At 40.9% G+C, this 16,104-nt stretch overlaps 1 protein-coding gene across 4 annotated transcripts in view; it reads right to left on the bottom strand.

The window, feature by feature from the left end:
* LOC306831021 (leucine-rich repeat and fibronectin type III domain-containing protein 1-like protein) overlaps positions 1-16,104 on the bottom strand; it is a 168,809-nt gene that overhangs the window by 14,166 nt on the left and 138,539 nt on the right. The window contains exons 9-10 of one of the 4 annotated variants that reach the window (XM_079354839.1): positions 5,010-5,659; positions 616-692 (exon numbers count right to left, since the gene is read on the bottom strand). In XM_079354839.1, the coding sequence (XP_079210965.1) occupies positions 640-692; positions 5,010-5,659 (703 nt within the window). In that variant the 3' untranslated portion in view covers positions 616-639. Of the gene's footprint in view, positions 1-161; positions 693-5,009; positions 5,660-16,104 lie in introns of those variants that run through there. The other 3 variants (XM_079354841.1, XM_079354840.1, XM_079354842.1) reach the window with 3 other exon arrangements.

Here is a 16,104-nt window from a genome sequence, read left to right as displayed (position 1 = left end):
AGTGGTCCAGAGATTTTAAGTTTACTGCAGGGGATGGGAATCTTTGGGCGTCTGAAGATTCAGTTCATTTTTGATTTGTTTGAGTCACGATTCGATTCAGAATCTATTTTTGATTCATGATTCAAAGTCTATTTTTGAATTAGTACATACTTCAGGATCAACTCCACTCATATTGGCTGAAATTGTTGCTGCTCCATTTTGCATTCTACTGAGTTAAAGAGTTAGCCTCTAAGACTTAGCAGGGAGTGACTGATTAGCCCAACTGTGTTTTTAAAATGTTTGAATTATTTTTGTCTGTGTTTTAAGCGCCTTAAATGAAATTCTATACTTGCTGTAGAAGGACGGCAGGAAGCTCAAAGATTCAGATCTCATAACCTCAGCACACAAGATCTCTGGAGGAAGGAAACAATGTTTTGACCTGACGAGAAGTCAAGAAAGCCCCAAAAAAAGTGGTCAGATGAAAACATGCTTTAGGAAACTAAGGCTGCAGGAGGGACAGAGGAGTAAGTAAGGTAGGTGTAAGGAGGGATAAAGAGGGGAAGAAACAGGAAGAACACCACAGGAAAAGGCAACAAAAATCAAGTAGGTTCTCAAGATTTTAGTGCCAGTCATTACTCTTTGCGTGTAGTGTTGGCGAGATCAGATCTTAAAGTCTCTCCATTCGACACTATGAGGGCGCCTGTCATCTGCTGCTGGAGGCATCCGAGAGATAGAAAGAGAGCAAGAGCAGAGCAAAGAGAGAAACATTGAAGAAGTGAGAAAGACAATAACAAACGGGGGGGGGGGGGGGGGGGGGGGGCTTACACAGATGCAGCAAACCAGTGCTGAAAATTGGGGTAAAGAGAGAGAGAGAACAAGGAAGCAAACATGTCATAACAGTCATGAAGTTGGTGAGGAAGAAAGACGAGGGGAAGTGACAGAGAGAGCTTGAGAACCAGAGGAAGAGGAGAGAGAGAGAGAGAGAGAGAGAGAGAGAGAGGGGTGAAGAATGAAGCTGGGCATATGGGATGACACTGAATGGAGCGATGATAGATTAAGATACACCGAGGACAGACAGCCTACAAGGGTCATGGAGGGGCCAGTGGGAGAACAAAAACATGCACTTTGCTCAAGGTTGCACAAATCTTATTCTTTTTTTTTGTGTGTGTGTGTAGCTTCACCTGGTGGGATGATTTTGTGACTCAAATTGTCAAAACCTTGTACACAACAATACACAGATCCATACATTGACCTACAAGGCTTTAGTACTACAAACTTGTAATTGTTACATTCATTACCTGAAGGCTTGCACGAAAATTAACCTCGATATAAATCTTGACTGAGTAAAATAAAATAATTGTATACCTGCAGGGGACCCCATAATGTGACTTTGTAGATATTTCGGTCCCCATAACACCATTAAAACAAGCACACACACACTCACTCACTCCCTGTTTGCTTGGCTGTTCTTGAACTAATAGCACTTTGCTTGACATAATCATAATATGTTTGTGTCAAGCATATAATTACTGCTAATCCTGATAGAAAATTTCCCACTTAGTATTCAGGTTAAAGAGCTGCTTCTAGTGCTGGATCCACACAAGCTAGATGTCGTGCCTGTTAATGTTTTCCACTATGTCAACTATTTATCTTCTCTCTTGATTAATGGCAGGATTCAGATATTCCGTTGATTTGCTTCAATGGAGAATGTTTTTTTTTGTTAACCCCTCTGCATATAGAAGATAGACTTCTCTACAAGGAAGAATACAACTGGAGACTGTAACAGCTCTGTAACAAATATTAACTTCCACTACTTCTCTGTCCCTCTTCTTCTTTGAGGTGAAAATACGGTACACTTAGAAAAACACATATATAAAGTAGCGAAAATCAACTCTTTCAACATAAGATATAAAAAAATTTCATTGGTTAGGTTAACATACTGTAGTTATCATACATCAAGATATATATTTCCATCCAATAAAAACATGATCGTTGAAAGATACTGTTTTGATATTGAAAATAACATACCTAATTTTTTTGAACTTTTTAAAGAATGTTAACAGAAAACTCCATAGAAAGCAAACAAAGCAGAGGAAATATACCCCACAGTGCATCTATTTTTTCATGTCAGGTCACACATTTGACAACCGTGGGCCTTTAATGGGGTCTCACTGCATATCTGTCAGATGCTCTGTTCCTAAGGCGCTCTGACTCACTGCGGCTCTCTCTCTGATCAGATCAATGTTGCTTTTCTCTGCAATGCAGCAACCAGTGAAACACATCACAGACACAGCTACACCCTGAGAAAACCCCAACAGCCTTTGTACAAACACAAGAATTATCCCCTGTTGAAGGTTGCCCTCAAATTTCCAACGATCCTTTAACCAAAGAGAGGTAACAAAAGCACAAAGGCCAGTAGAGACCTTCATCCTTCTGGGTAAAAATAAAAACTAAAATAACTGCTTTGTTTGTCTGTCTTGTGGTATTCCGGGATTTCTTTTGGAAGTTCCTTTGACTGTCACATCATGTAGTTGAGGTTAGGATGAGGTTAAAGCTTTTAATTAGGCCTTAAGGGGACTAATGTTTCAGTTTGTGCATGTGATGGCACCTCCTTGCTACAACAAAGTCTAATTCAAGAGAGTTCTTGAACCAAGTTTTGAAAAAAAAACTTCCCTGTTCCAGCCATAATGAGCACTCCTCAGCTCTTACTCTAACGGTGTGACTCCAAACTCTTGTTTGGCTATGAACCTCTCAGAACATTAGCTGAACTGCTCAAACTTCTCCCCTGCTTATTTTGGAAAGAATTCTTTATTACTGTTTCTTAAGCCAGTTAACTTCCATGGTAGCTTGTTAGCTAGCTTTCCGACATGACACCATCAAAATCAGTGTGACTCTTCTTTCATGAAATAATTATCATCTTGGATTCGAGCTCTGTCCGGCAAACTTAATTGTGTTATAAATGTCTGACTGGCTGCAGATACAGCAGAGTTCACTGAGGTGAACGCTTTCCTTGAACTCTCCAGCTAAGCTGTTCAGTCTTCACAGATCCCTCATCTGCTCCCTTCTACCAACATGAGGCTCAATGACACCTCATTTCAAACCATTCAGAGAGGCCAATTGAATGACATATCAGTGCTAATAAAGTATTTCGACTCAGCTGTTTAAGCCACTCATGTGAAAGTGTGTCTCCATTCATGCAATCAAATGAAACCCCAATTTCCTAAGTGGATTAGCGTTAAGGGGTAAAGTGCAGTGGAGTGGGCTTAGTGTGGTGAAAATCTTACCAAAAAGAACATTCATATGCCCTTGTCCATCCCCATTATTACTAAAGCACTATTGGGTATTTCAAGCGATCTTTATGAACATGTGCAAGCCAGTTTGAATAGAGAGAAGAGCCATGGTCTGATTACACAAAAACTAGGCTTTATCTAACAGTCTTTGCTGGCAAAAACTGAAATACATCAAAAGTAATTTATTATGAGTTTGTTGCATATCAAGGATGTACATCATAATGTTACGTGTTCTCACAATTACACTTCTTGCACCCCTCCAATATAACTTGGAATTCCCAAGAATAACCCTGTACTATTTTGTTTTTTACCTGTGAGAATGTGCACTCAATTTGTGTCTCTCCAAAAAGACCAGAGATGTTTGCCATTAAGCCATTGACCACTATCAGAGAAGATCAAAATAGCTACTAACTGAAAAACACAAGGTGGCTCCAGATTTACACATGAGAAGACACAGGAAGCAAAAGATCAGCAGACGCTGAAAAGAGGCCCTAAGCTCAAGAAGAGGAAATGGTTATGTAGCTGGAAATTAATCAGTCCAACAAATTGGGTTGTGACTGTCATTTACACTCGCTGAAACATCTCACTGAAATTACTGTTTTGGTTACACAAGTGACTTGTTTTTAATTTATATCGGAAAATAAGCTTTCCATCATGAATCTTGATTCACTTGCTAAGGTCATTCAAGGTTTTATTGGTCTGAACTCCCTTATATAACCAATAACAAAACCCTTTTAGAGAGCCTTTGTAGATGAATGTATGGATATTTAATCATAGCTTTCCTTCAATTATTGCTTTGCTTCTTACTGCCCACACACTGCTTTCAAGTGGTAATGCTGATTTCTAAATCCATTACCAAGCCCACTCTCCTTGCACTGTCTTGTACTGCAGTGTATACATTAATTATGTTTGTGACTGCATCACTTGTCATGCACATTATGCATATCATGCTGCCACTAAATAATGTGTCTGCAATTTTGTGTCTTGTTACCCCTGGAGAGGTTCAGTTACACCCCAGCCACATCGAAGGCAAGTTGCTCGCTTTTAAATTGAGAGCACCCTTGGGGGCAGACTTCTGAACTGGGTACAGCTGTATAAGCATTCATAAGTTCATTGAAGTAAAAGGTTTCGGGTTTGTTGTATAAAGGCAGGACACTTGGATATGACTAACACAAAACATTTTGATTTAAACTAAAGGGAAAGTTAGGGTCTTGAATTCCTTTCAACTTAGACTTTGAAGTAACTTTTACACTCTTCAGCACTCTGGATGTGTCATTAGTAATGGCCAACAAGGCTGTTTGGGGTACTTGAAGTTTAATAGTTTGTAGCACCCTAATGCAGAACAACAGGGATACTAACCTGAATGATGTTAGCTATGGTGATGATTCTATAGATTCCACCTGCATTTTATGATGGATCCCTTTTAACCAAAATAAGTTTTTGAAAATGGGCAAAATTCAGAATTTTTTGGCACCAAAGTTGCTAATTAACTCAAACGTTTCTCAAACTTCTCTAAAGGCTTAAAATATGTTCAATCATTTTACACCCTCAAGGGCACATTGTCTAATTTTCAGACACTATCACTTTTGTTTTCAACTGTATTATGTTGTTTTTCCTTCCTTGCACGTTTGCCTCTGTCAACTTCTCTTTGTCCCTATGTTCATCCCAATGAAAGGCTTCCTCTTATCCCTGCTGTTTGGCTTCTCTATCTCTTAGTCCCTTTCTCTCTTCCTCTACTACCTGCAAATTCCTTGGGAGAGGTGGGCTCTTTGGCGACAGATGGCGACCTGCTTTTCATCTCAATGGCCACCCTGGAGGTGAAGCGGGCATTTGTGGGTGAGAGCAACTCCTCATTGGCCAAGGAGTCAGTCCTTGTCATTGTGCTCCGTCCACTGCTCTCTTCCTCAACCAATGCCACAGTGTCTCTCAGTGTGTTGCTAGGCGACATAGCCCTGGAAGGGGATAGCGCTTGGTCCTCCTGACTATCAGGCATTTTTGAGGCAGATCGAGGAAGGACTTGAACTTGTCCACCTCCTCCTTGTCCGTTGCTTTGAGGTCTTGACGCACTTGCCACAATGGCTCCTTTTCCATGGCTTGCCCCTTGGTGGCTATAAACCTTGTATCTTATCATTAAGATGATAATAAACACCAACACCGAGGCAACAATAATCCCTCCAATGATTATGATCATGGTGCCTCCAAGGAAGTGGCTGTGCAATGCTTGGCACTGGCTGAACTCTGTGTCTGTGGTGAACGACAGACAGCCCAAAGGACGCGTTGCAGTCAAAGATGTGATGACATCATCAAATACAGCCAGGACGCAAAGGTCATAGTTTCGTCCTGCAGCGAGATCCCGAACCAAGAAGTCGTTGCTGGTCGACGGAATCATCCTGCCAAGGCGAAGACAAAAGAAACACAAATATTTAGTGTCAAGACATTTTTTAGCTTTACTCATATGAAATGTTCTGCAAGTTTGCAGTGACTCTCCAACATTTCCCAAAATATTTTGCAATCGTGCCGATGTGTTGTGTCCTTATATGCACCCGCAGCCCACAGAAAAGGGATTAGTCAGTGCAACAAACTTAATCCAGATAAAGAACTGGAACATTTACAATACTGAAGTCTTGTATTTCACCTCTGGATTCTACATAGAGATATTTTTATAGGAACTCTTTACAGGTGACATACATTTTTATTGCTGGGTTCAATTAAGATTTTTACCTAGATAGTAAAACAATATTTTAAAACTGTAAAGTAAAAAGCAGTATTTGTTTAACAGTCTGGAGAATTCACTTTTTCATTCCTTAAACAGGGTGATAAATTAAACCAATGGAAGTCAACAAAGACACAATTTTCAGGTTGGGTTAAATTACCCTTTAAGATGTCTTAAATGTGTGACATTGAGATGCAAAGACACTAGGGTATGGTCATTATGTTCTCCTTCAAATTCTGTTAGAATATCTTGCAACCTGCATTCTATGACGTATCCCTGCGGGGCTGCTCTGATGGATGCCAAATTGATGAACAATCAGAAAAGGGCTAAATCAGAGAGCTACACCTGCAGAAACATACTGCCCATTTCGTCAACAACAACAACAAAAAAACCTCTCCGTTATATAACAAAAAACACAATCCAGTCCCCCAAATGTCTTATGATTACATCTGCTTGTATCACTCCCTTGTTTTCTGCTGTGTGCTATTATGCGAAAGCTGCAGCAGTGACACAGCCACTATCATATTTCCATACAGCCAGTGCTGTCTGTGGCACGACTACGGCAGCCACCTCATCGCTCTTATTTCCCCATGGAGACGGAATTCATAAGCCTGTGATCTGACAAACGCTGGTGCAGATCTGTCCCCCACAGCTTCAGAAATCACCCTCCTCTGATTAGACGCAGCTCTCATTCTCACTGTTGTCTACTTCTATTTTGGTCTTTCCCAAGGTAAACAATGCGGCTTCTATTTATTTTCTGAGCAAGTGTACTGCCCTTTGGGAAATTCCAGAGATAGGGGCTCACCCATGTAAACAAGGTCGATGTTTTTTTTTTTTTTTCTTTCTACTCTTACCTCCCTTTTGTTTTTACTCTCTGTGTTCTTGTGCCTCTGCTTTCTCGAGAGGACCTAAATGTAAGGAGTGGAATTGCCGAACACCCACGTGTCGTTGCTAAATATTATCTAAATAATATTTCCCTTTCCCTGCTCTGTTCATATTTTCCCCAATGCACTTAAAGTCTTTCCAACTGTTCCTATCCCTCCCTCATAAATGCGTTTACACCTCTGCACTGAGACAGACAAGCTAAGCAGTATATTCAGAGTGATATAGAGCTGAAACAAGGTTAGTGTGTGTACGTGTGTGTCTGTGTGTGTGTGTGTGTGTGTGTGTGTAAGAGAGAGAGCGAACGAGAGAGACAGCCAGTGGGCAGCAGGGTGTAGTCTCAGTGCCAAGCTCATCGATGGCATTGAACATCCACCAGGAAGTATATCTTGGCAGATAGCTCTGTGTGTGTGTGTGTGTGTGTGTGTGTGTGTGTGTGTGTGTGTGTGTGTGTGTGTGTGTGTGTGTGTGTGTGTGTGTGTGTGTGTGTGTGTGTGTGTGTGTGTGTGTGTGTGTGTGTGTGTGTGTGTGTGTGTGTGTGTGTGTGTGTGTGTGTGTGTGTGTGTGTGTGTGTGTGTGTGTGTGTGTGTGTGTGTGTGTGTGTGTGTGTGTGTGTGTGTGTGTGTGTGTGTTTCTCTGTGTGTGTGTTTGACCTTGTGTGGTTGTGAAGTCTAGTGTGGAAGGATCCTTGGACTTAGCTCTTAATAGGAATCGAACCAGGTAACTTGAACTGCCTTGCTGTCTTGCAGAAGAGTTGCAGTATGTTTCGAGAGCTGTACTGGACCAATTTAAATAAAGATATTGAAGGAAAAGAGGAAAAAAAAAACATTGAGACCAACACAGCTAGCAACCTTATTACACTGTTGAATGATTACAGCCTGGGAGGTCTTCTAATATTGTTTCAATCAAATTATAGCTGATTGTCTCTCCCCTCTGTTTCAGTGAGACAAACCACATTGTGGTTTATTTGGGGGATTGACTTGGGGAAAACAAACTTGGTTTTCAGCCTGAGTGTCCTTAAACAAATCCACAATCTACATGAGGGCTTCTTATCCAATATCCCACAAGTCCAGCACATAAAAAAATACATACATAAATAAATATGCTTGCTCAAACTTAACTTTTAGTAAAAACACAGGCAAACTGCACAAAGTGAAGTGTATATAAAGTTTCCCCCAGGAGCTGGATGATCTGAGTCAAAGCACATTATGTATAAGTCGTGACTGATGCTAATTAAAGTGTCATGGAGACGGAGAGCAGCTTTCAGCATTTGTGACGACTTCACCAACACACTTCAGGCAATACGTCTATAGCTATAGTTTGTATCAGTAATTGAGGACACATAAATCATTTCACCATGAATTCCAATGCAGGAGTCCCCATGTTCTGGTGCAAATCCCTCAATCTGTCAAGACATTTTTCAAATTGTGCATCATCGGAGAGGGTTGTGACGTATTACTTTGTAAGTAGAGTGCAGCAAAGAAAAGCCTACAAACACACCCCAATGTTCAGTGCTCTATATTCCACACCAACCCTTGACATTTTCCACGTTGTTGTGTTTTGTTGTCAGTTTGTTTCTATTCAGTGAGTATATGTCATGTTTGTTTGAATGGTTTTATTCTGTTTTATGATCTGATTTCTCAGGGAAAAAAAAAAAAAAAAAGACAGATTCTGTCAGCCTCACAAACACGCAAAGGAAAATAAGTCTTGCGGTTTTAATTAGGGAAAGTGCTGTGAAGTAATCCCTGATCTTCACTGAGGAGGCCAGCTTGGATGTGGATCTGTGGGTCTATCAATCCTAAAATTTATTCAAAGTGACGGATAAAAGGCGGAGTGTGGGGAAAGTCGTGGCTACTGAAAAGTAAATGGACTTGAGCTTGTATAGCACTTTTCCTACAAAACAAACGACTTTCTTTAAAGAAGGCCTCGTCGATCAAATCTAATGAAAATGAGTCATTTGTTCTTATGCGGATTCAAACATCCTGGAGACCTCCACTGCGCTTAGGCTTTGCTCAAAGGCAGCTGCACATGATGAAAGGTTTGAGTGGGAGGGATGAGGTGGAAGAAATTCTCGTGGGGGAATTTATTAATACATAAAAGACAAACACCAGCTGCCTCTCTAAACTTTCCCAAAATATATCCCAAAAAGGTATGCCTAGAATTTCAAATCTTTAATGAGGTTTCGTACATCTCTGTACATGTGTTCCGTATATTTTCCACAGCTGTGTCCTTTCTTTTATTTCCTCCATGAATGATGCTTAAAGTGATCAGTTACTCGGTAGCCTTGCATTAAAGGCATGATTAAACATCGTCTTCAAGGACACTTCAACAGGCTGCTTGTTGTCACTGGAGAATGAACCTGAGCCATTCAATTGAAGGACAGTTTTCTTTACCCCCCTGCGGTGTTGCCAGATGTAAAAAGTCAATTTTTATCTAATGCAGTCAACATATGTCATTCATTCTGCTGATTGGGCCGCATCTGTTTGTGTTTTATACATCATAAGTCCTACAGATGTGTGGACTGATTGTGTATTTCCAACTGATAGTTAGCTTGGCGTCATGACTTGAAAAAAAAAAAAAAATCAAATGAAGGAAGGAGAGGGAGAAAGACTGCTGGGCAAAGCAGAGACGGTTCAGCAAGCCCAGTTGACACTGCAATCATATTGGATGATTTATTCAGTTAATGGGTTCAAATGCGGACACACACACACACACACAGGGTTAAAGAGCTTTATGGCTTCCTTTTCCTCCCGCAATTCAGACTCACAAAAAAAAAACCACACAAGACTGCTGAGCAATTGCTGCTGCTCCGTCTGACACACACACACACACACACACGCACACACACACACACACACACACACACACACACACAAACAGATAAACAGCAAGTTATATTTTGTCACTCGGTTTATCCACACACCCTCCAGAAATCAAGCACACACACATACACACGTCAGTGTGCACCCACACAAAGACTCATTCAAATACACAAGCAGATACACTGTCTCACTGTTTGAATTAGATTAGCACACGCCATGCAGTCTGACTCACGTGCACACATGCACAAAAATACTGCAAGCATCACAAATAGCTTGATTAATTTGTTTCAACGGTTGCGTAAACTGACAAGTCGTCGAAATGTTCCCTCTTTTTTTCTTTATTCAATAGAAAGCATTCGACACATTGTCACTCAGAAAAGCTCAGATTTAGGATATAAGTTATTGTTTCCGGCTGTGGTTCAGCGGTAGAGTCCGGTCGTCACTCATCAGGAAGGTCGGGGGTTCGAGACCCAGCTCATGCAGCCATACAGTATGTCTGATGTGTCCTTGGGTAAGACAAAGCCAAGTTGCTCCGTTGCTGTGAATGTGTATGAATAGGATTAGCTACTTCTGATGACGACCACTTTAAATAGCGACCTCTACCACCAGTGTGTGTGAGAGGGTGTGACCTGCAGCGTAAAAGCACTTTGAGTCGCAAGAGGAATCGAAAAGCACTTAACAAGCTCAAGTCCATTGACCATTTCACGTTCAGAGCTAACACAGAGGCAGTACCACTTTGGCTATTGCTAACCAATCACATTTAAAATCTAACTCTTGCTGCCGTAACAGTTCATATCATGACAAGGTTTCCCCAATGCTGCTGACCTTTTGAACGTTTCTCAGATTGTGCAAACACTTTTTTTTGGTCCTTTTTCGTCCCACTTAGGTTTTAGTCACGGCAAACGAAAACACAACATGATTTACTACATGATCCATATGATCCATTTACCTGTATGACAAACTTATTGCATTTTTCTAAATTGATCCCTAATATTTCAGGTGCACATTGGATAAGGCTTGCTAAATAACACTGTTACACGTTATCACTGGTTGGCTGTGGCTAATAATAGAGCGGTTTGTCTCTTAATCTGGGGGTTGGTGGCTCGATACCAGCCTGTATAGTCTACTTATCAAAGTGTCCTTGGGCAACATACTGAACCCCCGCTGGCCGATGGCTTAGCCAGCAGCGCGTATGAATGGGATTATTTAGTCTGATGGGCCCTTTGTATAGCAGTCTATGCCATGAATGTAGGAATATCTGTGAATGGGGTGATGTGAGATGTCGTGTAAAATTGCTTAGAAAGGTGCTATAAGGACAGTCTGTTTAGAAGTTATTGTTATTGCGATGATATGGCTGGACGATGCAGATAGGTTTTTTTTATTTCCTGCTAAAAGCTGATTTCTCAGCTCCTTCTTAAGGTCCTATTTCAACACAGACGTGCATTTACATTGACCAAAGGGTTTTCTGCAACATTTCTTGTTATCTCTGAAGAGTGTAGCCTTTGACCCCTGAGAGTGAGTCCGTTCAAAACATCCCAACTAAGCCGGACTTTTTACACCTCTACCAACAGCATGATGGCATTTTGCTGCAGCCAGTTGGGACTTGGCATCCCCCCCCCCACACACACTCATGCAGTGACGCAGAAACAATCTCTCAAATTTCATGCATCATCCTGAATACCCAGAAGCCACTGTGGTGTTCTCATCGCTGCATATTTTGACTCTGTATGATCTACTTATGATAAATTGTTCTCAGTCTTTTTTTTTGTTCTTTTCAAACAATCAAGTTTTTTTTTCCCCAACTCTACCTTTTAAGAGGGAATATTGACACTTTCCCCCCTTTTTAAACAGCTCTCTTTTCTTGGCTTGTCATCTTAACTGCTTTCAACACCACTGGAATCGAGGACTGGTAATTACTGCCTCACTGGCATCTCACCAGCTTATTTCTCAGCTGTGTGCTGCAAACACAACTTCACTGAAAATTCACAACTCATTGCCTGATGACTGCGATCAAAAACACGGAGACGATGGAAAGCCGTTTGCATCCTGATTTCTTGTGGAGGTCGAAGAGAAAAATGAACGAAAGTATCTCTGAGTCTCCACTGCTTTATTTTGCAACTCACTTCACATACAGAGTCAATCTTCGCGGCACCGGAACCCTCCTCTCTTTCACTTCTCACCCGGAAACTGACCCTCCAGAATAAAGTGTCAGTTTGTGTGTGATAACTCAGAACAGTGTCGCCACAACTTCACTGAAAATTCACATCTCATTGCCTGATGACTGCGATCAAAAACACGGAGACGATGGAAAGCAGTTTGCATCCGGATTTCTTCTTCTGGTCTGTTTTTTTTTTGTTTTGTTTTTTGTTATTGGTTGTGATGGCTAATGATGGAAACTGACAGATGCATGCATAATGAGTACTGATAGGTAACAACAGACACCTCTAAACTTTACTACACACACACACACACACACACACACACTGCTCATCAGTTTGAAGTATTAGAAGCTCTACCCAAACTCTGTTTTGAAAATCAAGTCAATTAACTTCACAACCTGTCTTGTAACAAAAAAAGAGACATGGGATTGCAAAGTAGCTCATCCTAACACACTAAGCTATTGTGGATTCCACTCCTTTGTGCACACTTATCTCTAACCGCAGTGATGTATCAAATTTGCTGTTAACATAATACAGCTATAGATTTAAAATATCTACTTACAACTCTAAAGCTTCCTCTTCCTTTTCTTGTTGTTCTTATTTCTCTGCAGTCTGTGCTGTATTCACAGAGCTGTTCTGGCAGTATGATAACCCATTATCAAATAAACCCTGTGTCCATGAGAAAGCAGTTGGTGAAGTCACAGTATTTTCCCGCAAGGAGACAATGAGGCTTATCTTATCATTTCACACGTTCATGTTATGGAGACTAAAATTAATTTCACACACACACAAACATTCGACACAGCTGTGATGTGAGGTGTAGTCAGTCGGAGGCGGACAAAGGCCTCTGTGTCTGCGGTCAGATGGCATAAATAGATGCTAATGGAGCTCTTCTCAAGCAGCTCTACTTTGTTAACATGTCATTAGTGTGTTTGTCTCAGGCGAGAACAGTGACAGGTTTGTTCCAGGCTCTTATTACAACAGCACACTGACGAGGGTCGTTCCCCCCCCCCCCCCCCCCCCCCCCCGCTGAGTGCCATGTGCCTGCATGTTCACGAGCCTGTATGTGTGTGCCCAGTCTGAGTGCTGCTGACATTTCCATGACCACTGAGGGAACGTACACTGGCGTGCACATCTGCGGCCGTGCATGAGGCTGACATTTTCCCGCTGTCTGGATTCAGTTATGATGACTGACGGGAGGACGTTTTGTTTGTAAATACTGTCCATCAATCAACCCCAGGGCTCTCGAAACGCATACCCACATTTCCATACGCACACACACACACACACACACACACACATACGCACACAAGTTGTCATGAAGTCACATCCGAAGCCCTGGGTTCTGACTGTTGATCTAAGCAGAACGTCAAGTGAATATTTATGATAATGTGCCCTGGCTGTTTTTAAATAATTTAAAGTGCCAATTATTCCTCCAGTGCAGGCAGTTCAGAACAGAAGAGGGCAAAGGGTTGACAGCATAGTCCCATCAGCACACACACACACACACACACACACTGTCCACTCTGCTCGACACGCTGCAAAAAATGACAAACGCCTCGCTGAATTTAACAAAGAAAAGCGATGGATGTGCGGAGCTTTCTTACATTTTAAAGTCCTAAAACAAGGTTTCCGAAACATAGTTCATCACATCTCCCGAAGTGAAACAATGAAATGTGTCATGAAATAAGAATAATAATAAAAAAGAAATGGTGAACGTATGATTAAATCGGTTTTAGAGCTTGTCATTTTATGCAGAACAGAGTGCCCATTAGGCAATCACAGCACCCAGGGGACAAAAATTTGACGTTACAAGCTTTAATTATGAAAATGCGTGCCTCATAATTAATCATTCTGCTTGGACTTCCCCCGTGGGGCCGAGAGAACGCCGAGAAGCTGTGTCCTGTCGTCCCCTCTGAGGTGGGCATCCCACCTCCACCTCCCTCTCAGGAAGTGAGTCAGTGTTTCTAAGAATCCACTGTTAGATTTCACTTCTACAGTGTTTTGACAGTTCCCCTCTCTTTTCCTTTTTATCATAACATCTAACTCTCTCTTTCTCTGCACACCCGGCATATTTATCCTCCCTGCGTTGCCCTCTTCATTCACCACAATGTTTTCCTCCTGCGAGCCTCTCTCAGCCCTCTCCTGCTTTATGTCAGACATCATCTCCAATTTCTCTGCCTCTCTGTCTGTATAATTTCTACTCATTTTCTCCTTGTCACACACACACATGTTCCCGCAGATCAGATTCGGGAGTTGTGTGTTTGCGAGGACATTTGCACTTAAATCATTTGCGCTTTTATTGCAGATGTAGCTGATGGTTAAATCATCAGATAAAATTCCTATTAACTGAGACAAAGATCTCGGAGACAGCCGCATACATTTGGATTGATAATAACTTTTTTTTTTTTTTTTTATAAAGCACATCATCTGAAGTGACAGGCACAACGATATGAATAACAGAAGTCACAGTGATGTGCATGCTGGCTACTTGCTCTCTTTTTCGTACTCGCTTATATTCACTCGTACTGAGATTTTGACGACTTTTTGTAATGAATAAAGCAGGAAATAAAAAAAAATATATGATGCAAAAATATTAGCACATAGAGGATTTCACATGTTCCTTTTTCCCTAATAAACAAAGGTTGTGTATTCCCAGCATTTTTTTGTGCATGGCCATATTGCACACATAATTGTACAGTGCAGTCTCGAACTGGTTCTGCCCAAGTGTTCCCCTTACAGATGGCCAATTTTGACTTAATGCACAAATGTGTGCTGTAAGTAGGCGATCAGCTAGGGGTCACTAAACAACCTGTTAGGTTGGCAGGTTGATGGCTTTTTAAATAGATGTAATTTGGCTAAATAAGTGCATGGCTCTGCGTTTCTTTTCCCAGCCAGAAAAGCATCAGACTTGATATGAAACCAAAAATATAGTTCATAACTTCCAATTCTTATCCAAACAGAAATGATTACATGATGACAAAAACCCAACACCAGTTACACTTCAATTACATTAAAGAAAAAAAAGAAAAAAATCTTCAAGAAATACATCTAAAAGAAAAACAAAAAATGATGTTCCCTAATACATAGTGTATGTGATCCTAACTTCATCTCACCTAACCCTGCACTTTATGTTTCGAAGTGATTTTGAGTCTGCCCGCTCCCTCAATTTCATGGCTCAGCGTATTTTTTTAGGACAGCTGCTGAGTGTAAAAAGGTTTTCTTGCCAGCAAGCGGATGGCTGCTGGGTAATTGTAAAACTATGGTATACTGTTTCTTTTAAAAACTCATAGTCTTCTTTTTAGTGCTGCATTTTGTTAGGAATTATTAACCAGCATGCATTAACCTGATCATGCTGGCGGTTATAATGTCTTCACTCTATTTCTGTCAGTCTGAGTGTCTTGATGTTGGTACTTACCTTGGGAGGTGGGACTTTTTTTGGAGCTTTTTATTTTGTTACGTGTGCTTAAATCACATAAGCAGCAGAGAGTCAGGATTTTAATATATTCTCATCTTGATGGTTCTTAAGTGCCTGCTCGTAAAAGACAGCACTAACAAAGACATTGCATAAAGGTTTGTTTAAAGGAGTTCATCATTTGGGGCTGGATTTCTTTTTAAGAACTACAAAAAAAGTTAATTTCTAAGAAATGTAACTACTTCTTCGGAAAGGACAATACATTGAGTGATTTTTAATAGTTCTGAATGGGTGCTTTATACTCTGGTTTGCCTGTGTGAGCTCTCAAGCAGCAACCTTAATCATCCTTGCGCTTCAGCTTCAATGGCGCTTATTTTATTTTTCTCTAAGTTGACCTTTTAGATAAACAGGTTATGCTTGTTTTTCTCTCCCTACTCACACACGGTTTTCCTTCACTTTTCAATCCCTTTACCTCTCATCCTTAACCTTCTACTACTTCTGCCTCTCTTCAACACACTCCTACATGCACAAAATAGCAAAGCAGTACTTGAACTTTTTTTTTACAAGGCCATCTATCTCCCTTACGAATGTTCCAACCTTCACTTTTGTAGAAGAAACAAAATGTTCACAAAGACATGGAGAAAAAAAGAAAAAAAAAAAGAAAAGAGGACATTGTTGTAACTTTACAAAACTCAGTGAATACGTATTACGAGTCAAGATAGCAGATGGGATAACTTAAAAGGATAGAGAGATGACTGGAAAGCACTTGTTTGTGGGACATTTCTGGATCTAAGCATCTCTGAGAAGAAATACCATAATGTACCTAGAGGTTCCAACAGTCTGA

The sequence above is a fragment of the Symphodus melops genome, assembly GCF_947650265.1.
Source record: "Symphodus melops genome assembly, chromosome: 10".
NCBI classification, from domain to species: domain Eukaryota; kingdom Metazoa; phylum Chordata; class Actinopteri; order Labriformes; family Labridae; genus Symphodus; species Symphodus melops.
Note: the sequence above shows the minus strand (reverse complement) of the source record. Positions and strands in the feature narration are given on the sequence as shown.